The sequence below is a fragment of the Bubalus bubalis genome, chromosome 4 (assembly GCF_019923935.1).
Source record: "Bubalus bubalis isolate 160015118507 breed Murrah chromosome 4, NDDB_SH_1, whole genome shotgun sequence".
Taxonomy (NCBI): domain Eukaryota; kingdom Metazoa; phylum Chordata; class Mammalia; order Artiodactyla; family Bovidae; genus Bubalus; species Bubalus bubalis.
This window is the reverse complement of record NC_059160.1, coordinates 24,617,757-24,643,139: the sequence shown is the minus strand read 5'-3', so window position 1 is coordinate 24,643,139 and position 25,383 is coordinate 24,617,757. Positions and strand designations below refer to the sequence as shown.

At 43.3% G+C, this 25,383-nt stretch overlaps 1 protein-coding gene across 2 annotated transcripts in view; it reads left to right on the top strand.

Annotated features, from left to right (window-relative positions):
* Positions 1 to 25,071, top strand: part of GUCY2C (guanylate cyclase 2C) — a 65,575-nt gene extending 40,504 nt beyond the window's left edge. The window contains exons 16-28 of one of the 2 annotated variants that reach the window (XM_025283298.3): positions 759 to 845; positions 1,968 to 2,100; positions 4,753 to 4,890; positions 6,131 to 6,219; positions 9,398 to 9,489; positions 13,942 to 14,100; positions 15,790 to 15,982; positions 16,064 to 16,135; positions 17,890 to 18,064; positions 20,345 to 20,443; positions 21,191 to 21,285; positions 22,788 to 22,864; positions 24,401 to 25,071. In XM_025283298.3, coding sequence (XP_025139083.3) covers positions 759 to 845; positions 1,968 to 2,100; positions 4,753 to 4,890; positions 6,131 to 6,219; positions 9,398 to 9,489; positions 13,942 to 14,100; positions 15,790 to 15,982; positions 16,064 to 16,135; positions 17,890 to 18,064; positions 20,345 to 20,443; positions 21,191 to 21,285; positions 22,788 to 22,864; positions 24,401 to 24,575 — 1,584 coding nt within the window. In that variant the 3' untranslated portion in view covers positions 24,576 to 25,071. The remainder of the gene's footprint in view (positions 1 to 758; positions 846 to 1,967; positions 2,101 to 4,752; positions 4,891 to 6,130; positions 6,220 to 9,397; positions 9,490 to 13,941; positions 14,101 to 15,789; positions 15,983 to 16,063; positions 16,136 to 17,889; positions 18,065 to 20,344; positions 20,444 to 21,190; positions 21,286 to 22,787; positions 22,865 to 24,400) is intronic. The other variant, XM_006055135.4, reaches the window with a different exon arrangement.
* Positions 25,072 to 25,383: the final 312 nt, after the last annotated feature.

The following is a 25,383-nucleotide window of genomic DNA, read 5'->3' as shown; positions in this document are numbered from 1 at the left end:
TCAGTTAGGGTCCTGCTTAGAGTTTTACTGTGAAGAATTAGCTTAGTTTAAATACCCTGTATCTTGATAGAACCATCACCACCTTAATACTATGAAGTTCAAAACTCTAGGTCATACAGTTAATGCAGAAATTCAAGAGCTCTGTCTTAATGACAGAGGACTTAAACGGACGGAACACTTAGAGCTATTAAACCAATTGATGCAATTGGTCTTGTAAGTAAAAATGAAATCCTAGCTAAGGGATTTCCTGATAGCAATTCCTTATTTGAAAACACGATTGTAATTTTGATGATACAGAGCCTGCAACCCAGGCACTTGTGAATCAGGCTCACCAGCCCACTCTCCTGGCAGGTACCTGCTCATTCCTTTACCGCTATCTGGTGAAGAACCAGGATTTGGGATCTGTGGGCATCTCGTGCTCATCTCCTTGTGATAAAGAACCACCCAGTGTTTCTTAGAGAGAAAAGAAACCTATGTTCAAGAAAACCAGGACAATGGCGTTCCAGCTTGTTTCTGAGCCCAAGGACTCATGATTAGAAGATCATTCCCTGGTGGTCCACTAGTTAATACTTCACGCTTCTACCACAGTGGGCATGGGTTCAATCCCTGGTTGGGCAACTAAGATCCCACATGCCTTGGGGTGTGATCAAAATGTTAAAAAATAAAAAACAAAAGAAGATCATTATTTGCCTGTAAGAATCTCTCCACAGTGGTATCCTTTAGACAACTCATCTTCCTTTTCTTTTTCTCCTGCTCAGGAAGTTTTAAATGACACAATTTCTTACCCTGATGGTACATTCATGGACTGGGAGTTTAAGATCTCTGTCTTGTATGACATTGCTAAGGTAAGAGACCCACAGACATGAAAGATATTTATGAAAGTTAAATCTGGAAAACAGACCTAGCCAGCTATCGTGTCGGTTTCTTCATATGTAAAATGATAATGAAAGAGTGCCTGTGTCATAGGGTTTTTGTGAAGATTTTACGAAACAACACATGGGCTTTGTTTAAGGCCTGCCAAGCAAGTATTCAATATATATATACTGACTTATTATTTTTATTATTAAATTCTTTCTACACTGGGTTGCAGGCACACATGTTCATAGATTTGCTGGAAGTAAAAAAAAAAATCACATAAAGTTTCAGGGAAGATAACTGAATCTTCACCTTAATGTAAGAGAAAATATAAGGGCAGGCATTCATCTTGCATGAGGCAATAAAAAATGTGGACATGTATATTTCCTAGACATGCTATGAAAAGGAAGTGGATACCAGTAACTAGGGCCCCATTCAACAATGAATAAAAACCAGTCCCAGGAGTGAGGTATCTGATACAGTCTTAAATCATCTGAAAGACACATAGCATCGGAATCAGTTGGGGGAAAAAACGTAGTACAATATCTTATTTGCCTCAGTTCACTCCCAGGACCAAGGCTGAACACTAGTGTCTGCAGTACCACCACCTCTGGCCACTAGGGGGAGACACAACAGCCAAAAAAGAACTTCCTCTTTCAAAACTGAATGAAAAATTGTTTCAAAATAGATGGAAAGCAATTAGATTTTAAGAAATAATCTAACCTAACCTCTCCCTTCAGGAAGGCAAAGCCTTATTATTCATATTATTTTCATATTCATATTGAGGTAGCAGAGAACCAGAGACATACCCAAGGTCACAGACTGAATAAGTGGTAAGCAAAAACACTTAAAAAAAAAAAAAAATAGGATCAATCTTTGCTTCATATTGTCTGCAACTACTTAACCAGAGTCTTTAGACCTTCAAAACTGTATGCAGTACTTAGGCAAATATTAGGGCTTTAACAATATTTTATAAAGTTAATGGAGTTAACTCGACGGTGATTCTGTCCACATGTCGAAATGGTTTTACCAAGTCATCTCTTCCCTGAAAAGGACAGAGCAGCTGAGCAGTGTCATATCTCTTTGTTTTCCTGTCATCTGAAAAACTACAGGGAATGTCATACCTGCACTCCAGTAAGACAGAAGTCCACGGCCGTCTGAAATCGACCAACTGCGTGGTGGACAGTAGAATGGTGGTGAAGATCACCGATTTTGGCTGCAATTCCATTTTGCCTCCAAGAAAAGGTCTGTCATGAATGAAATTTTCACTAGTTTCCCACTTAAACACTTTTCTTTTTTAATTTTTGCAAAAGTCCATGTAAAGTGTTCAGGAAATGGTGATACTGACCAGAAAAAACACTTCCGTAAGAGGCAGTAGCTGGCTCATTCCCCAGCATTACCCCGTTCTCGTGTTCAGCGTGTGCTTGTCAAGTTGAACAGATCTCCTCTGTGGGTTTCCTTCATCTGTGTGTCCCTTGATTTAAGGGAGAAATCATGAAGGAGTTATTGGCTTGTGGCAGGACTGTGTGGAAAAATACAGAAAGTTAGAGCCATAGGAAATCCTATGAAATCCCCTTATTGAACCTAAGCCTCAGAAATCCCCTTATTGAACCCTCCTCTTTTACAGAAGACAGAACTAAAGTTCAGAGAGGCTAAGAGAATTGCCCAAAAAAATAGAGTATAAGACTGAAGACCCCTTTCCAAATTCTAGACATCATTCATTTATCTGTGATAATGATAAGAAATGATGATGCTTAGAAAAAAGTCTTATCGGTAAAGTATATTCTTATTTATCCCTTTCAGGAGTGGTGATGGGGATCAAAAAAAGCTATTTGTAAAGTATCAAGGGCTTTTCATGTTGAACGTTTGCCATCATTAGAGCTCAGGGTTAAACAGCCTCAGAGGGCTAGGACTCATATATGTCTCAAAATACCACTAAATTCCTCAAAAACTAAATTCTACCTCTAATTCTATTTTTTCACTCCTTTTAGTTTTCCATAATAGACGAAAAATTACAATCCCGCACCCACTTCTTTAGCTATGTCAGGGATGCTAAGACATTAGACTAAATCCGGTTAGTGCTTATTGAGAACCTGCTGTGTGCCAGGGTTCATCGTGGAGTGAGCAAAGGCCCTTCATGAAATGACTCACCACGACACAAAATCAGATGAATTGCAGATCCAAGCCCACCCTCCTGAACATCCAGTTATATGAGCCTATCTGTGGGGTCAGTTACCTGAAATCTTAGCATAAGTAGATTTACTTCCCTCTCCTACAAGCCCAACCATTAGGATCCATTTTTAATGAATCACAAGCCACATAACTTCACAAGACATAAATCTGAAAAGGCAGTGAACACTTGGATGGAAAGCCAAATGGGGAAAGTGTGCTTTATCATAAGCATCTCACTATACCTAAACACACGAATCTGTTGATTTATTTAATTGAAACTGCTTAAGGTAGAAATCTTAAGAAGTCTACAGGGAGCTAGGTGATCTTGGAAAACTCCCAAGGGATGTTGGAGAATAATTAATTGTATGCCCCCATTATTGAAAATAAGATATGTAATGGGGGGTCCCAAACCCAAGTGGCTGTAGGAGCCAGACACAGGAGTGCTTCACTCTTGAAATGAACTTGATGCGAAGCACTAGTAATAGCTCGCACGCTAGTAAAATGTGAGTAAAGCGAAGCTTTTTTTAAAAAAGAATACCACAGAAACCAAAGAAAGCGCATCTGTGCAATAGCTGACCTCGTGGCTGCTACTGTATCACATCTGGAAACTATTAGTGACTGTCTCTCTGTTTAAGTGTGCTGTCTTTATTTTCTTTTAGTAAAAATACTGTTGTGGGTTGCCATTCACTTCTCCAGGGGATCTTTCCTACCCAGGGATTGAGCCCGTGTCTCCTGCATTGCAGGCAGATTCGTTACCATCTGAGCTACCTGGAAAGCCCATTATTTCCTTTTAGTAAACATACATATATGGCGATTCCCTGGTAGCTCAGTCAGTAAAGAATTCACCTGCAATGCAGGAGGCTCACATTCGATCCCCTGGAGAAGGAAATGGCTGCCCACGCCAGTATTCTTGGCTGGAGAATCACATGGACAGAGAAGCCTGGTGGGCTACAGTCCATTACATTGCAAAAGGGTCAGACATGTCTTAGGGATTAAACCACCACCACCAAACATACATATAGTAAATATATTTATATTTACTAAAAGAAATATGTTTTATATTACATAAAATTTGTAAGTATATATTTATTAAATATTTATATATATGTAGTATTTTATATGGGCTTCCCAGGTGGCTTAGTGATAAAGAATCTGCCTGCAATGCAAGAAACCTGGGTTTGATTTCTGGATCAGGAAGATCTCCTGGACAAGGAAATGGCAACCCACGCTGGTATTCTTGCCTGGGAGAGCCCATGGACAGAGGAGCCTGGTGGGCAGCAGTCCATGGGGTCACAAAGAGTCAGACATGACTGAGTGACTGGGCATGCACACAATGTTTTATATTACATTAAATATATAATTTTAAAATATTTATAAAGGCTTTCATAGGTTTATGCTGCATGTTCCATAAACTATTAAATCCTTGGCCTCTTACATTCTACTGAATTCACCCCACAAATATTTACTGAGCACTCCCTGTACCCTAGGCGCTGTTCTAGGTAGACCTTGAGGGTTTTCAGGACTATGACCCAGGCAGTTTTAGGGAAGGCATTCCATGTTTCCTCACCCAGATCCTGGCATTATCTAGTCAGCTCAGAAGGCAAGTGTGTATTCTGCCCCCATCGCCAGCATTAGTGTGGTGGAGGGACTTAAAAAGAAAAGCGCGTCGGGGATCTCTGGGCTACTCACCCCCTCAACATCAAAGTCTCAATGCTGAACACACAGACTTGTGGACGGCCCCAGAGCATCTCCGCGTAGCCGGCGTTTCGCAGAAAGGAGACGTGTACAGCTACGGCATCATCGCCCAGGAGATCATCCAGCGGAGCGAAACCTTCTACACGCTCAGCTGTCGGGACCAGAAAGGTGAGGACCTTCTCTGGGAGCCAGCAGGAATTCTAGGCTGACTGAGACCCCGAGGTTTCTGTGACCACGTCTCAGTCCCCTTGTCAGCGAGAGCAGTGTCACTCCCGTGCTCCACACTGCACAGGGTGGTTGGAGGGATTCAGTGACGGTATGAACGTCAGACGGTTCTGAAAAGCACAGGACAACACCCTACTGCCAGCCGCCACCACTCTGCAATACTGAGTTAAAGAGCTGGGCCTTAAAATTTCCCGCTTTCCCTCTGATTCCGTTAAGAGATATGCGTCTTTAACACCTGAACTAGATCACTAACAGGACCACATACATCCTTGAGGTCTTACTAAGAGAATATCTATAGTAGTCTTGTCACATGTCCTCTTGTGTGTATGTTGGGGGGGTTGTTGCTGTCGTTCAGTTGCTGTCGTGTCTGACTCTTTGTGACCCCCATGGACTGCAGCACGCCGAGCTCTCCCCATCCTCCACTGTCTCCCGGAGTTTGCTCAAGTTCATGTCCATTGAGTCGGTGATGCTATCCATCTCATGTGTGTATGTATGTGTGTGTGGGGGGGAGGTGGTTAGCATAGTTTATTAAATTCTATAAAGTTGATTTGGAGATTATACTGACTCCCCATGGAATATTAAACTTGACTATTCTTTTTTTAAACTTTGTATTTTGTATTGGAGTATAGCCGATTAACAATGTTGTGATAGTTTTAGGTGGACAGCAAAGTGACTAAGCCATCCACATACATGTATCATTCTCTCCCAGACTCCCCTCCCATCCAGGCTGCCACATAACATTGAGCAGAGTTCTCTGTGCTACACAGTAGGTCCTTGTTAGGGGGAAATGTTTCATTCTATTCATCCAATTCTCGATTCACTGAGTACTTACTGTGCACCAGCTCTTACCAGTATGGAGGATGAAGGTAGCCGAAGGGTGTAGGGTGGACAGGCTAGCATCTCAGTCAGAGGAAACCTCCCTAAGACAGTGGTCTTTGAGTTAAGTTTTAAAGGGTTTGTAGCTTTAACTGAAGTGCTCCCTGGGTGTAAGAGGGCCTAAGCCCCCTTCCCCTGGTGGCTCATCCATTCATTCACATCCGTTTGTTGAGTGCTAGCCTAGGCTCTGCCACAATCCCACCGGCTCCCCATCCAGGTCCGGGAACCCATTCAGTCTGAAGGCTGCTGCTAAAATTTCTTCACACTGCATTCTTTCTTGTAATTCGAATGGTTCTCATCCCATCAGAGAAGATTTTCAGAGTGGAGAATTGCAATGGAGTGAAACCCTTCCGCCCCGATCTGTTCCTGGAAACAGCAGAGGAAAAAGAGCTGGAAGTGAGTATTGTCTCCCACATGAGTTTCTTTGGGGTTGCAGCAGCAAAGGAGCACAAACTCGGCGGATGAACACCAAGCAAATGTATCCACTTACAGTTCTGCAGGCCAAAAGTCTGAAATGAGTTGTCAGAGGCCATGCCTCCTCCAGAGGCTCTACAGGAGAATCCATTCCTCACTTCTCCCAGGAGCTTCTGGTGGCTCTTGACATGCCTTGGCTTGTGGCCACAACACTCTAATCTCTGCCTCCAGGCCACATTCTCCATTTCTGTCTAATCTCCTTCTACTTCTCTCCTATATGAGGATACCTGTGACTGTTGCTGTTATTTAGTTGCTAAGTCGTGTCCAGTTCTTTGCGACCCCATGGACTGAAGGGCTCCAGGCTTCCCTGTCCTTCACTACTGTCTCCCAAAGTTTGCTGAAACTCATTCATGCCCATTGACTCAGTGATGCGATCTAACCATCTCATCCTCTGCCACGCTCTTTTCCTTTTGTCCTCAGTCTTTCCCAGAATCAGGGTCTTTTCCGATGAGCCCGGATCTTCACATCAGGTGGCCAAAGTACTGAAGTTTCAGTCCAGGGACTTCCCTGGTGGTTCAGTGTTTAAGACTACGTACTTCCAATGCAGGAGGCATGGTTCAGTCCCTTCTCAGGGAACTAAGATACCACATACCATGTAGCCAAAAAGTTTTTAAAAAATAAAATTGTTTTTTTTTTTAACTTTTTTTAAAAGGATAATCCAGAATTATCTTCCCATTGCAAGATCCTTAATCACACCTGCAAAGACCTTTTTCCAAGTAAGGTAGCATTCACTGGTTCCAGGGGTTGGGACACATCCTTGGGAGCCATTATCAGCCTGTCATCCTCCCAACTCACAAAAGAGCTCCTCCAGCACACATCACGTTCTCAGTATTTAGAAGCTAGAAGAGCAGATGTCTGTGTGGTACAGTTATTAGGCTTATAAAACTACCTCCTGATTATAAAATAAATATGCCAATATCTAGAAACAATAAAGAAATGTACATTCACTCTTTCTATCCTTCCTCCGAAGAAAATGGAGATGTTCTGTATTTGCTTGTTTTATAATCCCTCACAAAGGCCTTTAAGGCCTGTGGGGGGAAAAATTTCTAATTTTTTCTTTAGAATTTTATCTCTGCTTTTATAATCCAGCATATGGTAAGTAAATGTTAAATATTTATGGTTCTTAAAGAAATTTTTTTTAAAACTTTTGTTCTTTGCAGGATAAAGATAAAAACATTTTGTTTCAGTTTGCAAGTGACCTGCTAGATGAGGTTTATGGTCAGACTCTACTATGGGCCTTTTTTATTTCTTTCTGTTTTTCAACATGAAAGGCAAGTTGTACCCCAAGGTTTTCTGAGCTACACCCACTCCTATCTTGCCTTCTCCTCATCCCTTCCCTTGCTGCTGCTTTTCTGAATCCTGGAATTCGTCTCCGCACATCAGCATCTCTCCTCTCAAACCCTCCTTTCTAGTCTGAGTATATCCACGTTTAAAACAGCTTTCACCAAAGCTGCCTCCTCGTCCATTGACTCGTGCGGCTGGATGGTTCTGGAACTGGAAATGAGGAATTCTGGTTCCAATAGAATACAGGTCTGAAACTCCAAAACTTGGCCTGACGAGCATGTGCTGTTGATCGAGGAGCCTGGTGGGCTACGGTCCATGGGATTGCAGAGTCGGACACGACTGAAGCAACTGGGCACGCATGCACGCTGCATCAGCTCACTTGTCGGCGCTTCTGTCCCTTGCTCTAAGGCAGTCAGCCAGCGGATCGTTTTCCCAGGCAGGGGTACCACCTAGTGGTGAATACGGACAACTACAGTTTTATACCGTGGTCCTCTCCTTCCCCGGGGACTCTTCGGTAAAGCAAAAGAATGCAGACAGGGACTGCATCTAGTACCATTTGTGATCCTGTTTGTGTTCAGAGTGAAGAACAAACTTAAAGCAAATGGTCTTCAGCATGCTTTTTGATCCCACAAAAGCTGCAAACAAGCGGTATCAAGTGAGATGATGGTTCCATGGGCTTCCTGTCCTTTCCCTCTTCCTCTGTACCCATCCCCCCCACACACACCCTCCCATCCCTCCCATCCTCCCACCTCCCATCCCCACCTTCCCACCACCCCCCCACCCCCACCCCCACCCCCACCCCCGGCCACCCCCCTTCCTCTTTTCTCTTCACTGCAGCTGGGAAACTTACAAACGTACATACATTAATGTCCTCTGCCCATGTCATACCTGGGACATACTTGTGCTAAGAAAATTATTAAATTTTTAAATCTGAAATTCAAGTTTAGCTGGGTGTCCTGTTAAACTTTTTTTTTTTTTCGCTATATCTGAGAACCCTAAAAGGTCCCTTCACAAACCAATTAATTCAGAAGCTCCTGAAGTCCTAAGAAATTTTGTGAATGCTCCCCAGACAATCCCACGGTCAGGCACAGTTGAAAACTAATATCATAGAGCTTCACTCTCATTTTAGAGTCGCCTCCTACTCACCAAGCCCAGCTATTTATCCCCGTCCCCAGCACAAACCCGGAAAATGTCCGTAAGGCGTTTTGTCTCTCCCATCCCACCTCCTCCAAATCAATATTGCCGTTTTTCCTTAGTCTAGTATGGAAAGAAAGGGTGCGGCCAAGTAGTGTAGGCAATGATGACCGCAGGGAACCGGGCCATTTCATACTCGTGAGAGTTGAGATGTTTTAAAAATATTCCCTGCTTCAGTTGCTGACATCACGGAACAGAATAGTATAGGATACCACCCTCTAAACTAATCCACCTCTTATTTATTTATTTGAAGTACAGCTGATCTGCAATCTTGTGCCAATCTCTGCTGTAGAGCAAAGGACTCATTTATACATTCTTTTTCATATTCTTTTCTATTATAGTTTATCCCAAGGGGATTGGCTATAGTTCCCTCTGCTATCTATAGTAAGCCCTTGTTTTTATCTGTTTTAAAGGTAATAGTGTGCATCTACCAACACCACACTCCCAGTCCTTCCCTCTCCCTGCTCCTTTGGCAACCACAGCTGTGTTCTCTAAGCCCGTGAGTCTTTCTCTTTCATAGATAGGTTCATTTATGTCATATTTTAGACTTCACATATAAGTGATACCATATGGCATTTGTCTTTTGCTGAGTTACTTCAGTTTGCTCTCTTCTTTCTTCCAGGTCTATCTACTTGTCAAAAACTGCTGGGAGGAAGATCCAGAAAAGAGGCCAGATTTCAAGAAAATTGAGAATACGCTGGCCAAGATATTTGGGTATGGTGGACATTTTTACTTTTCCCCACTAACTTCAGTTTTTTCTAATAATAGTTGACATTCAGTGGTAGCTAAGTATGAGAATGCCTTTTCTAATGAAAAATCACAGACTATAATACCTAACTCCAAAAAATTAAAATGATATGGAGATGAACAGACCATTTTCTCGAGAAATAATCAACTTGAAAAGCTAAGTACTATGTTCAAGGGCAAAACGAGCTTGATTAGAAAATAGATTCTGACTGATCATATCTGTTAAAAAAATATAGTTCCTGTACTCTTCTGCAGGTAATTAGGATTTAGAAGTCTAGGAGAATCCTGAGGATCTTAAAACCCCTGGATAATTCTTAACATCAGCAAGTTCCTTAGAGTTTTAAAAATCGTAAGATCAGGAACTTTGGCTGAATCAGAGTATAATTCAGGATCAAGAGAAAAGTAACATACAGTTACCCAGTAAGATTGAATTTTAGATTTCCCATGTTTGGAGGTAGATACAATGCAGAGTGAGAAAAATAGCTCTCAGAGATCCAGTTTCTAGACTAGGATCTAATAACAGCTAGTTATGGTTACCAATTTTGTTGCTCGTAAAATTGGAATGAATTTTCTGTAGATGATTCCTGCAGTTCCTTCTAGCTCTTTCTGTAGTTTCGTTAAGTCAAGGACTCAGACACCTAGTGAAGCTAAATAAAGTCTAGGACTAAGATGGGGTGGAGTAGTGGTCCCAAACCCCCCACACCAGGCCACACAGCGGGAGGTGAGGCAGGGCTGGGGGGCAGCTAGCAAAGCTTCATCTGTATTTACAGCCATTCCTCCTTGCTCACGTTACCACCCAAGTTCTGCCTCCTTTCAAATCAGCAGCAGCATTCAGTTCTCATAGTAGCGTGAACCCTAACCCTAAAGTCAGGGCAGAGTATCCTGAGATTGCCACAAAATAGGAATAAGCTGCCAAGTTGCTTCAGTTGTGTCCAACTCTGTGCGACCCCATAGACGGCAGCCCACCAGGCTCCCCCATCCCTGGGCTTCTCCAGGCAAGAACACTGGAGTGGGTTGCCATTTCCATCTCCAGGGCATGAAAGTGAAAAGTGAAAGTGAAGTCGCTCAGTCGTGCCAGACTCTTAGCGACCCCATGGATTGCAACCCACCAGGCTCCTCCGGCTACAGGATTTTCCAGGCAAGAGCACTGGAGTGGGTGCCATCGCCTTCTCCGATAGAAATATAATGCACAGTAAATGTACCGTCGTTGATTCATCTCGAAACCATACCCTCCCCCACCCCCACCCCCGCCCAGTCCATAGAAAAGTTATCTTCCATGAAACCAGTGCCTGGTGCCAAAAATGTTGGGGACCTCTGGGGTAGAGTGAAGATAATGAAAGTGTGGCCACTGATTGCTTGATCTAAACCACCCAATGTGGGAAAAGAGCAGGAAATAATAAATGATTTCAATCTTGCCCTTTTTCATTCCTTCCCAGATCTATTACTAAGAACAGACGAAACTGTATGTGTGACAGATGAAATGTGAGCTCATGAAGATAAAACTAGGCCCCTGGTATTTAGCCTTTAATGTGGTGGTTCTCTACTTGGCTGCACATTGAAATCACCTGGGGATATTTGCAAACTACTGATGCCGGAGTCCTACCCGAGAGAGTGTGATGTAATTGATCTGGGTGCAGGGTGTCATCAGGAGTTTAAATAAGCTCCTCAGGTGATTAAAATACACAGCCAAGGTTGAGGAAACTGTTTTAATTGAATCAATTCATCATGAAATCAGATTATCCATCTTCATCCTTTCCACCTGCTCCCTCATTCTTTCTACCCAGCTAGATTTCTTTATGGTTTCTGGTGAGAATCTCCTAGGGACCTTGTTAAAAATTTCTCTTCTTCCCAAACCTAGCAGTTTCCAGTTGTAACAGGTCTGTGATAGAACTCAGAAATGTATGATTTTTTATCTCTTTCTTTTTTATTTTTTTAAATTATGAATGTATGATAACACATTTACAGGAGACTTGGAAAATACAGAACAAAGTTACATATAGTTCCACTACATAGTACAATTATTTTTTAAGTAGATAAATTAAGATTTTTAGTTGGAGTTTCAATGTCAAACTCTGAAAAGTTAATAGAATGAATATACAGAAAAGTAGAAGGATATAGTAGACCTGAAAAGCACCATGAACCAATTCAATATAATTAAGATTTATACAATTTTCATACAACAGTAGGATACAAATTCTTTTCAGGATCCCATAGACTATAAACTAGGAGTCTCTGGAACATATCCAGGGACATAAAACAAGGTGCAAACATTTCATGGTCTGCTGCTGCTGCTGATAAGTCGCTTCAGTCGTGTCCGACTCTGTGCGACCCCATAGACGACAGCGCACCAGGCTCCTTTGTTCCTCGGATTCTCTAGGCAAGAACACTGGAGTGGGTTTCCATTTCCTTCTCCAATGCATGAAAGTGAAAAGTGAAAGTGAAGTCGCTTAGTCGTGTCCGACTCTTTGAGACCCCGTGAACTGCAGCCCACCAGGCTCCTCCGTCCATGGAACTCTCTAGGCAAGAGTACTGGAGTGGGGTGCCATTGCCTTCTCCTTTCATGATCTAATATTGAAATCATACAAAGTATGTTTTCTTATCATTGTGATTAAATAATAATTTCTAAATTATGTTAGAAATCAATATCAAAAGATACTTGAAGATACCCACGTATTTTCAAGTCCAAATGTGGCATTTACCAAGAGAGACATAGCCATCGAAAGCCTCAATAAAGTCAGAAAAATGAAAAAACACAGTGATTGCAGAGAAGAAAGCATTTAAATGAGAAATTAAAATCAAAGATATTTTAAAAACCCCATGTATTTGGAAATTAAATGTCCACTTTTAAATGATGGGTGTATCTAAGAAGGTATAACAAGGAAAATTAGAGAATACTTAGAATAAAAACAAGAAAGAATTTACCAGAATTTGTTGCATGCTGCTGAAGCTGCTCAGTGCAGCTAAATACAATGTGAAATCTTGAATAAGGTATAAAAACAAATAATGGATACTAGCATAAAATTTTGTGAAATTTGAACAAAATCTATACATGAGTTAATAATACCGTGGCGGTGGTGGTGCTTTAGGCGCTCCGCTGTGCCCAGTTCCTGCAGCCCCAGGGCTGTAGCCCGCCAGGCTGCTCGGTCCATGGCATTCTCCAGGCAAGAATACCAGAGTGGGTTGCCATTTCCTTCTCCAGGGGATCTTCCTGACCCAGGAATCAAACTTGGGTGTCCTGCATTGCAGGTTGATTCTTCACTGACTGAACTTTGAGGGAAGTCCACATGTTAATTTCCTGTTTGGGGTATTTTTTTAACGACATAGTAAGAAATGTATTAAACTTTTAACAAACATCCCACCCCATACCAAGGGGATTACAACATAGTCTGTCTTTTTGAGCACAGAAATGGCAAGTTTAATTGTTGTTATGATGATGAAACAGTAGAATTTATTCATCCCTTGGGTTGTGTCATGAACATTGTCTCCAGTTCTCACAACAGTTGTAATTTCCGACTGGGGTCTGCACCCAGGCGGGTCACAGGGTCACAAAGAGCTGGCATCTCATCTAAGTCATCTCAGTCTAACAAAATAGACTTATTAGGGCTTTTGCTTTAGGACCCTGACTCTCTATTCTGAGGGATAATATAAGGCTCAGATTTACTTTACTTGGTTCTTTCCTTTTTTAATTTATTTTTTAATTGAAGGAAAATTGCTCTATAATATTGTGATGGTTTCTGCCATACGAGGTTCTTTTCTTATATTTCCTTTTATTGCAAGTTGTTCCTTATTAAAACTTTAAAAGATATGAATAAGCAAACAAAAAAGTAAAAACATCACCTGTTTTTCAACAGGTAATGACCAGTTTTAAAAAATTAAAAATGAGATGGTAATGTTTGCTGTTACATAAACTGGCTTTTTTTCACTTAAATAATGTAAAGGAAGTATCTTTTGTTTTTGATAGTCCATCATTTCATAATAATTTAATTATTTTTTGTTACACATTTAGGGTGATTTTTAAATGATTGTTTGTGAGGAATAACTGCTACTTTCTTTATAGTTCACTTTCAGCACATTCGTGATAGTTTCCTTCAGATAATTCTAAGTAGAATTGAGAGACTGGTCCACATAAGCATTCCTAAGATTTATGACGCATTTTGCCGTATTTCTACCAGGAAGACTATAATGTATATTTTTCCTCCATCTTACATTGATTGCCATTGTGCTAACATTTGTTTTTCTTTTTTTTTTAACGTCTTTTCTATTTCTTTGATCCTTCCTGAGATTAAATTTTTTTGCCATATTTGTTGGCCATTTTTATTCTTTCTTTAATTACCTGTTCATAATGTCTGCCTATTGCTTTAATAGATATTTATGTTTTCTTAATAATATGGAGAGCTCTTTATCTGTTTCTACCTACAGCCTTTTCCATGACCAAAAAAATGAAAGTTACATGGATACCTTGATCCGACGTCTACAGCTGTATTCCCGGAACCTGGAACATCTGGTGGAGGAAAGGACACAGCTGTACAAAGCAGAGAGGGACAGGGCTGACCAACTTAATTTCATGTTGCTCCCAAGGTAAGGAAGTCTTTCCACGGATGTGACTATACAGGACTCCAGAGTTGTGCCTCAGCCCTTAAGGCGGAAAGCCAAAGCATATTTGTCTAGCATTGGTTTTCTCTGTACTTTTCTTACTTTATTTATTTTTATGTATTTATTTGGCTGTGCTGGATCTTAGTTGCGGCACACAGGATCTTTATTTGCAGCATGTGAAATTTTAGTTAGGGCATGTGGCATCTAGTTCCCAGAGCAGGGATCGAATCTGGGTCCCCTGCATTGGGAGTGCAGAATCTTAGTCACTGGACCACCAGGGAAGTCCCTTCTCTATATTTATATAGGATTGTTCCCTTTTGCATTTTCTTCATCAGATCATTGTGTTTAAAGATGCACGTTCTTGCTAAGCTTTGTCCCGGTTTGCACTGTCTAAATTGCTAAAAGAAAGAGATTGTTTTCCAGTGCCATGGAAGGAACATGGATGGCATTGTTAGAGCCACCTATGTTCCAACACCTGTCGGCCACTGTTACTGAGTCTGAGACCTTAGACCAGTCACTGTCTCTCCTGCATATAAAAATGAAAATTAAAGCATTAATTTCTTTGCCATCTTCTTTCAGCCTCATAGTAGAGGCCCTATTACAAGAAATGATATAGATAAGCTTATTTGCAAAGCAGAAACAGAGACAAAGATGTAGAAAACAAATGTATGGACAGCGAGTGGGAAAGGGGTGGGTGGGAGAAATAGGGAGATTGGGATTGGCAGATTCGCACTGTTGATACAATGTATAAAATAGACGCTGGGGCTTCCCTGGTGATTCAGATGGTAAAGAATCTGCCTGCAATGCAGGAGACCCAGGTTTGGTCCCTGCACTGGGAAGATCCCCTAGGGAAGGGAATTGCTACTGACTCCAGTATTCCTCCTTGTGAAATCCCATGGACAGAGGAGCTTGTTGGGCTGCAGTCCTCTGTGTCACTGAAGAGTTGGACACAACTTAATGGCTAACATGTACGCACACATGAAATAGGTAACTACTGAGAAGCAACTGAATAGCACAGGGAACTCTATTTACTGCTCTGTGGTGACCTAAACTGGAAGGAAGTCCAAAGTGGAGGGGATATACGTATATGTACAGCTGATTCATTTTGCTATACAGTAGAAGCTAATGCATTATATTTATTAATAAAGCAACTATGCTCCAGTAAAAATTAATTAAAAATAAAATAAGAGCCATCTTTAGTGGAGGAAGACTTCCCTGGTGGCTCAGATGGTAAAGAATCCACCTGCAATGTGGGAGACCGGATTCAATCCCTGGGTGGGGAAGATCCCCTAGAGGAGGAAATGGCAACCCACTCCAGTACTCTTGCCTGGAAAACTCCATGGACAGAGGAGCCTGGCAGGCTGCAGTCCCTGGGGTCGCGTAGAGTCGGACACGACTGAGCAACTGAACACTCACATTTATTAGAGTTATAATCAGGTATTAAATTAATACTGAACCTCCTATTCATCTGAGGCCACATACATGTGCTCTGTGTGTGTACTATGTTCCTAGACTTGGTATTTGCAAGCTGTCTTTGGTTCCTCGCCACACCACTCACTGGAAATCCTCAGTTCTAAAATTCCTGGTGAACAGTTAGTACTGTCTCAAAGATTTCCGTAGAGGAAGAAGGAATGTACTGAAATTGAAGGCCCTGTTTTTTCCTTCTTCATCTAGGCTGGTGGTCAAGTCTCTGAAGGAGAAAGGCTTCGTGGAGCCTGAGCTCTACGAGGAAGTCACCGTCTACTTCAGTGACATTGTAGGGTTCACTACCATCTGTAAGTACAGTACCCCCATGGAAGTGGTGGACATGCTCAATGACATCTACAAGAACTTTGACCACATTCTGGACCACCATGACGTGTACAAGGTAACCGCTCCACCTAACTGGCTGAATGATGGTTTGGCCCCCGGTCAGCAGAGCCAGAATCAGCTGTTTCTGTTACTACAGTTCTCCTTCGCTGCCCCTACCACCTCTGCCTCAGGATGCTTCCAGGATTGTCATGGATCCCCAACCCCCCAGGTGCTCAAGTCCCTAGTGTAAAATAACACAGTATTTGCATAGAACCTACATACCCATGTACTCTGAAATCATTTCGAGATTACTTATAATACCTAATACAATGTAAAGGCTATGTAAAATAGTTGCTGGAGTTGTGGCAAATTCAAGTTTTACTTTTTGGAACTTTTGACAGTTTTGTTTAAATACTTTTGAATCATGGTTCATTGAATCCACAGTGTGGAACCTATAGATTCAGAGAGCTGACTTTACTCAGGTCTTTTCCTTTGTCATTTAAGAGTTAGTAAATTAGTGGTTGAGTCTGAGTGACAAGTCAAGTGGAAGAAAAAGAATGGTCAGAAGTTGAAATTCTCACCCTGTGTAGATCAGAAAGTCTTACTAACAAGAGTTCCAGTTGAATAGAAAGTGATTATGCATTTTAGAGATATTGAGAAAGAAGAAATTAACTAACCAACACATTTGAACCATGCATATGATTATGAAAATGAAATTAAAAGGGAGAATATCAAAGAATAATGTTAATATAAGTCTACTTCCTATTACAAGAAAAGTGTTCAGAAGCATCCGGTACAAGAATGTGTATTATGTCTTTAGTGAAGTGAAAATGAAAATCTCTCAGTCATATCCCACTCTTTGCAACCCTGTACTGTAGCCCTGGAGAAGGCAATGGCACCCCACTCCAGTATTCTTGCCTGGAAAATCCCATGGACAGAGGAGCTTGGTGGGCTGCCGTCTATGGGGTTGCACACAGTCGGACACGACTGAGCGACTTCACTTTCACTTTTCACTTTCATGCATTGGAGAAGGAAATGGCAACCCACTCCAGTGTTCTTGCCTGGAGAATCCCAGGGACGGGGGAGCCTGGTGGGCTGCTGTCTATGGGATCGCACAGAGTCGGACACGACTGAAGTGACTTAGCAGCAGCAGCAGCAGCAGGACTGTAATCCACCAGGCTCCTCTGTCCGTGGGACTCTCCAGGCAAGCATACTGGAGTGGCTTGCCATGCCCTTCTCCAGGAGATCTTCCCAACCCAGGACTCAAACCCAGGTCTTCTGCCTTGCAGGCAGATTTTTTACCACCTGAGCCACCAGGGAAGCCCCTTTATGTCTTAAAGGAACCTACAATTATTTTTTTATCAAATAGTTTTTGAAAAGTAAAGCGCTAAACATGACTTTTCCAGTAATTAGAGATGGTTTCCTAAAATTCCATAAAGCCATTCAGATTGTTTCAACACTATAGAATTGTCACCATATCTGCATGACTTCCATTATTATAAAGTACTTCACTCAGTTAAAATCCTTTATAGTTGTTTTATCAACTTTTTAACTAGGCTATGGCTTTCTAGGTGGCGAAGTGGTAAAGAATCTGCCTGCCCATGCAGGAGACGCAGGTGATGCGGGTTTGATCCCTGGGTCGGGAAGATCCTCTAGAGAAGGAAATGACAAATCTGCTCCCGTATTCTTGCTTGGAAAATTTCATGGAAAATTTCAACCACACAGCCTGGCAGGCTACAGTCCATAGGGTCACAGAGAGTTGGACATGGCTGAGCATGCACACACCACATCCTAACTAAGCTATAAAAACCCTGAAGAAATTAGCATAGTACTGGTCTTGAACTAGTCCCAGCATAAGTGTGCAGGGCTATGCACATATGAGTTCTCGAACATTTCTGAATTTGATATGCAATAAACTGCTTCTGTTTACTTTCTGGTGCCTTTAGAAGGGACAGAGTCACTGATGAGAAACTACTTCCACAGGTGGAAACCATTGGTGATGCCTACATGGTGGCCAGCGGTTTGCCTAAGAGAAACGGCAACCGGCATGCAATAGACATTGCCAAGATGGCCTTGGACCTCCTCAGCTTCGTGGGGACCTTTGAATTGGAGCATCTTCCTGGCCTCCCAATATGGATTCGCATTGGAATTCACTCCGGTACGCAGCTGAGCACTGTAGCAGTTGGGAACCGTGTGTCCCTCTGCACACCAACTAAATTAGAAAGGCTGAAGGATCCTCAGACAAGATCAGTTTTCACATGAGGCTTACTGTTGAATCCGCCTGCCAAATACGAGGTCCAGTTACATATCCTAACATAATTAGACCTATAATAAGTGTCTGGAGAGTTCTAGGAAATAACAGTCACAACAGCACTCATGGAATGATAAACACCAACCACAAACTAAAATAACAAGCTCCAGACCTCCTATTTAAGTCACCCTATTCCCTGGTGGCTCAGATGGTAAAGAATCCGCCGGCAATGCAGGAGACTTGCCTTCCATCCCTGAGTTGGGAAGATCCCCTGGAGGAGGGCATGGCAACCCACTCCAGTATGCTTGCCTGGAGAATCCCCATGGACAGAGGAGCCTGGCAGGCTACATTCTATGTGGTAGCAAAGCTGCTGCTGCTGCTAAGTCACTTCAGCCGTGTCCGACTCTGTGCGACCCCATAGACAGCAGCCTATCAGGCTCCGCCATCCCTGGGATTCTCCAGGCAAGAACACTGGAGCGGGTTGCCATTTCCTTCTCCAAAGTTGGACGCAAATGAGCGACTAAGCACAGCGCAGCACGTTTACTATTTATCTCTTCCCCATTCCCTCCCTCTCCCCATCTCTGACCTCTGTAAATTTTTTTCAGTAAAATATTACAGTATCTTAAATGGATTTATTATCTTTCTGATGTGATTGAGAAGTTTTAGAGACTTTTTTTTAAAAATTGGAGTATAGCTGATTAACAATATTGTGTTAGTTTCTGGTGTACAGCAGAGTGATTTGGTTATACGTATATATAAAATAGCTTGCATCTGCTAATCTCAAACTCCCGATCCCTCCCTCCCCTACCCCCTGGTAACCACAAGTCTTTTCTCTATGTCTGTGAATCTGTTTTGTAGATAAGTTTATCTGTGTCATATTTTAGCTTCCTCAGAGATCTAATCAAGTAGCTGCTGCTTCTTCTGTTTGTTTCTGTTTTGTATTTTTGCATTGAGTCTAGCAGGGAAGATTCATTACTCAGTATTTTTTTTTTCAAGTGTACATAAGCAATGCACAACTTAATGTTCTATTTTTTTCAGTGTCCATAAACACAGTGTTCAAAGGACAAATCTATAAAGAAACTCATATAGATCAAAACCTGATCAACAAACCAGAAAATCAGTAGTTGCCTCTATCCAAAACCTGGTTTTGCAGTTTCTGAGTTAATCTTTAACTTCTACAAATTTTAACTCCTTGCATTCAGTCTTCCACATGAATACTTGCTTGAGCAGCCCTTCTTCCCTATCTAATATGCCCCTGTGCATCATCTGGCCTTGGCTTTTGTTCTGCCTTTTGCGGTATCCTTGTGTCATAGGCTCCCCCTTCCTGCTGCATTCACGTGGTACATGAAAAGTGCAGGGAAGAAGATTCCAAGTCCTTGTCATCTGGGTCTTCCATCATCAGGCCACCAATCCCTAAAATGCTGTGCTGTGCCATGCTTAGTCACTCAGTCATGTGGGACTCTTTGCAGCCTCATGGACTGCAGTTTTCCAGAGTCCTCTGTCCATGGGGATTCTCCAGGCAAGAATACTGGAGGGATTGCCATACTGTCCTCCAGGGGATCGTCCAAACCCAGGGTCGAACCCAGGTCTCCCACATTGCAGGCAGATTCTTTACTGTCTGAGCCACCAGGGAAGCCCAAGAATACTGGTAGCCTATCCCTTCTTAAGGGGTTCTTCTTGACCCAGAAATCAAACTGGGGGTCTCCTGCATTGCAGGCAGATTCTTTACCAGCTGAGCTACCAAGGAAGCCCAAAAATAAAACAGACGGGCTATTGAGCCTTCAAGTGCACTGTGCCCACCAGTGGTTCAGAGCTCTGGGCTGTGTGGCTGGCACAGCAAGAAGTTGGTGAGATGGTCTCCATCGTTCTTGAGAGCCTTCTGTGTAATATATTAAAGAGCATTTTCCACCTTTGCATGCTGATCTCAAAATGTCTTCTTGTTTCTCGAAAATGTGCTTTTCTATGCTAAAGCAAAACAGCTCCTAAAAGTGTGAGTTGGTTAATGATGCTATCCCCTAACAAATACATTCAGTTAGAGCCAAGGTCACAGCTCACATTTTACCCCTTAAACCACTTCTCCCATCTAAGGAGGCATTGAGCGTTGTGCTGTTGAGAAGAGGCTCACCCGCCTTAACACCACTCTGTGACTTCCGTAGCCTCCACCTTCTTGCTTTCTGTCCCTCGCAGGTCCCTGCGCTGCTGGAGTCGTGGGGATCAAGATGCCTCGTTATTGCCTATTCGGAGATACAGTCAACACAGCCTCTCGGATGGAATCCACTGGCCTCCGTAAGAAAGGAGAGGACTTTTCTTAGAGGACAAAGATTCTGTCTCCCAGCCAAGGGGAACTGTAGGATAAAAATGCATAATAGTGCCAGTGAGGTGAAGCATGACTCTTCACATTGACTGACTGTGAGCCTGGGTCAATCCACTCCATGCTACACATTGCCATTTACTGATCATGATTGTTTTCTTCCTTTATGGCTCAGTTTGACTGTTCTTATTGGTCTGGGTTCGTTTGCAGTGCATTCAGGCATGCTCTACCTGGAATACTCTTAGATCCATGTAAAAGAGAAAGTGTTAGCTGCTTATTCCAACTCTTTGCAACCCCACGGACTATAGCCCACCAGGCTCCTCAGTCCATGGAATTCTCCAGGCAAGAATACTGGAGTGGGTTGCCATTTACATGGAGACCCCAAACCAAATTTCAGCTTTTTAGCTCAGCACCACAAAGTAAAATCCAAACCCAGGACCAGGGGCTCCCCTCTCTGAGCTGGAATGAGAAGCTCCAGGGCTTAATCTAGAGAGCCTCCTCACTCAGGACCCTGAAAACCAGCACCAGACCCTCTCCCCGTGTCTGATAATAGTTCTCATCTCACCGATGTTAAAGTGGGTTTTGTTTTTTTTTTTTAATGACAATATCTAAGCTGTCAAGAGCACTCATAGTAAATATTCTGGCTCAAGGGGAAACAAACGGGGCCCTATGATAGCATTCAAAATGGATGCGGTTTTCATTGATCTATTTTGCATTTCCAGCCTTGAGAATCCATGTCAGCGGCTCCACCATAGCCATCCTGAAGAGGACGGAGTGCCAGTTCCTCTATGAAGTAAGAGGAGAAACCTACTTAAAGGTAAGGAACCCATCGAGATACATACCTAATAGCGCCACCAGGTGGCGCTAGTGGTAAAGAACCTGCCTGCCAATGCACGGGACATAAGAGACGTGGGTTTGATTCCTGGGTTGGGAAGATCCTCTGGAGGAGAGCATTGCAACCCACTCCAGTATTCTTGCCTGGAGAATCCCATGGACAGAGGAGCCTGGCAGGCTACAGTTCACAGGATTTCAAAGAGTCGGACATGACTTAGCAATTAATCACGGACGCCCCACCAGACCTGCTGAGTCCAACTGTCTTTGGGTATAGATCAGAGATCTGTATTTAAATCAAGTAACTGTGATGCATAGAGAAGAGTGGGAGTCCCTGTTCTAGACACGCCTTGCCGTCCCACACATTTAGAGCAACCGCCTTTCGGAGCCACCAGGTGGCCCGCAGGCTGTCTGTTGAAGGTGACCAAACTCACAACTGATCTGAAGCCAGTGATCGGCTAAGACCGTGTGCCCCCACCAGCCATAGCTGCACTGGCCCTTACACCGACGGCAACGTGAAAGAGCCTCCTATAGGTAGTTGTGTCCGAACAACACGCTGGCTATTTTAATTCTCCGTGAACACATTCTCTGTAGTGTTCCCCCCAAAATAGAAGTGGTGTGTGGAGTATTACAGTGCAAGTGGTTAGGCGTATGGGCTCAGTGGTGTCTGACTCTGCGACCCCATGACTGTAACCCGCCGGGTTCCTCTGTCCGTGGGGTTTTCTAGGCAAGAATACTGGAGTGGGTTGCCATTTCCTACTTCCGGGGATTGAACCCAAGTCTCTTGCATATCCTCCACTGGCAAGCAGGTTCTTTACTATTGGCGCCACTTGGGAAGTTCAAATATTTCAGTCCAAACACAGCCCCAAATCACTGATTTTTTTTGGATGAGTGGTTTTTAAAAATATAACTATCCAGACTGCTTTTCAAACACAACCTACAGCCAAAAACTGAATTTCCTGTTGCTGCCATTTATTTTACAGCCTGCAGATGTACCCAGCAAATGTCAATTAGTGAGTGTTTATTATGATGCACGTGTGTTTGTAATTTACACACTTCAGGTGGGGAAACTGTGGCAAAAGTTTCGTGGCAAAAAACGGCCAGAATAAAATGTGACATTTCCAGCTGTGAAACCAGTTGGATTCATTGGAGTAGCAGGATCATAGATGAATTTTCTTCCTTCTTCATTTAGAGTTTTTGTGCTGTTGCTAAGGTGATATTTGGAAATGTCTTTTGGGGAATAAAAGAAAATTCTAGTTTGAAAAAAAAATGTCTGGTGGATGAGATACTTTTTTGAAGATGCTTAGAAATAAAGATTGGTCTGGAGATAACACAGATCATACCAGGAACAGGTGCTGTATTGAAATATAGGCTCTGATGACAAACTCAGAGGGAAACGTCTCTTGGAAGCTGCTACTTGTCAGAATGGTGGGTTAGAGCCGACTGCCTTGTTGACCTCCATGGTCCACACCTTTCTTGTCTCTCTAGGGGAGAGGAACTGAGACCACCTACTGGCTGACCGGGGTGAAGGACCAGGAGTACAACCTGCCGACCCCTCCAACCGCGTAAGTTGCTGGCTGGGCAGGGAGGAGCCGGGAAGTGGAGGTCTTGGCTTTGTATCTTATACTGTGTGCAGGCGGTTTAACTGTTGGCGAGGGCTTTGCCAGTGGCAATGAGGCATTGAATCCAAGGTGAGAAACAACACACATTGAAAGACTTGGAAACCCCCTTCTCTGGCTGCTGGAGCGTTTCAGGCTCGCTCAGGAGACCAGAGGACAGTTTAGGGCTCACCCCCTGCACATGTGGTCGAGTAGAGCACCCTAGGGACAATAGACCAGTGCATTTCCACCCCTGCTCTCAGCTCTCTGCTGAGTCACCTGATGAAACAAGAACTCCCAGCTTTAGGACTGTGGTTTGGGATTCTCCACATGGAGTGTGTTCTCCCTGAGATGAGGAAAACAGGCTGCAATTCTAATTAACTGGTTTCAGTTTCCTTAAAGGTGACTCAAATGGTCTTCCAGTTGCATTTGGGCCACCGCAGTGAGTCATGTGGCCATTGGAATGGCTTTTGCTGTGGTAGAGAAACCCTGTTGTGCAGACACCTGGATGTGGGACCCAGACAGATGGCAATACCATAGAGATGCCAAAACAATGCAGACCATCCGTATGGCATGGGGGGACCTGGCCCCTTACTAAGAGCACCCCAGGTCCATTCTAATCTCTTAAAACCCTCCACTCATTCAGAGCCCTCCCCAGACAAGACCCATATTCCTAGGAAAGTGTGGGACCACTTTTCAGAGTTTTGTGGAGACTGGTGACTCAGACGGTAAAGAATCTGCCTGCAATGCAAGAGACCCAGGTTTGATCCCTGGGTCGAAAAGCTCCCCTGGAGAAGGGAATGGCAATCCACTCCAGTATTCTTGCCTGGAGAATTCCAGGGACAGAAGACCCTGGCAGGCTACAGTCCATGGGGTTGCAAAGAGTAGAACACAACTCTCCAAGTGTTAGTAGAGCGACTAACACTTTAGTGGCCTTCCCAGGTGGCACTAGTGATAAAGAACCTGCCTGCCAGTGCAGGAGACATAAGAGATGCGGGTTCGATCCCTGGGTCAGGAAGATCCCCTGGAGTAGGAAATGGCTATCCACTCCAGTATTCTTGCCTGGAGAACCTTGTGGACAGAGGAGTCTGGCAGGCTACTGTCCATGGGGTCCCAAAGAGTCGGACACGACTGAAGCTACGTAGCACACACACTAGGGCTTAGCACCCTCTTGGCTTCTCTTCCTCTCGCTCCAGTGGTATGTGTAAACCTAACCTCACCTCTGAATTCCGCATTGTGTAGTCTTACTTTGAAGTCGAAATATAATATCCTGCTTGAAATATATTCTGCTTTCCCTACAACTACACAGAGCAAGGGTGACAGTTCTTTAGGCTCATCGGTGGAAGCCAAGAGTCGTTCTGTGTTCTCTGGACTTCCTGCCTGCAGCACAGAGTAGGCATTCAACAAGATATCAGTGAATGAAACAGGCGGTTCTGGAGCTGAGGGCTAGTCTATTTGAATGGCTGAGAAGTTCCCTTTTCCCTCCATACTCTGTCTCTCCAGGGAGAATCAACAGCGCTTGCAAGCTGAGTTTGCTGACATGATCACCAGCTCTTTACAGAAAAGACAGGCCTTGGGGATAAGGAACCGAAAACCAACCCGGGTGGCCAGCTATAAGAAGGGCAGCCTGGAATACTTGCAGCTGAACACCACAGACAATGAGAGCACCCATTTTTAAACCTCGGTAAGAGCTAAGGACTCAGGCAAGACTAAGTCCAGCCACACCTGGGCAATGACCGCAAGTGTCCTGAAGCTTCCGCTTCTCTGAGACCTCAGTAAAGCAGAAGACGACTTAGATGCAGTCTCCAATAGCCTCGGCTTCCCTGTCTGGGACATAGGCTTGCTTCCGTGAATCACATACACTCTCAGTGCAATAATTACCTTCTACTCTGCGGCCTGATCTCAATAGCTGCTCCAGGGAACTTCAACCTGGGAAAGAAGAGAAATGAATATGCACTATCTCAAAGTTGGAGAGATTTTGTTCTTATTTCACCTGTTTCAGCTTTGTTTTGTTTACTGGCTCTTTTTCTTTCTGTATTCATGATAACATTTTTTTTTTAATTGTCCCAATGATATTTTCAGTATTTTATCTCCATTAAATTATATTTAACTTCTAATTTTGGCAGATAATATGCTGTATATGAGGCAGAAATAAAAGTTAAACATTTCCTGGATCTGTGGATGTGTTTCTCTCTCTTGCACCCATTTTCCTGGAATGCCAGCCATTGCCTTGTACTGGTTGAAAAACTGACTTAATACCCCTGCACTGAAGAAGGGCAAAGCTAGCATCATTGCTCAGGGGTCCGAACCTTGACGTTCAGCATCACCTGTGTGCCTGGGGGGATTTTGTGTCTAGTTCTCTACCATAGGGGCTGTTCAGGTGCTAAATTCACATCCTGTCTATCTGTAAAGACACCTTACTCCAGACTCTGCAAATATCCCCCCTCACATCCAGCAGTTATCTCGTTCCCCTTTTAATGGCAGCC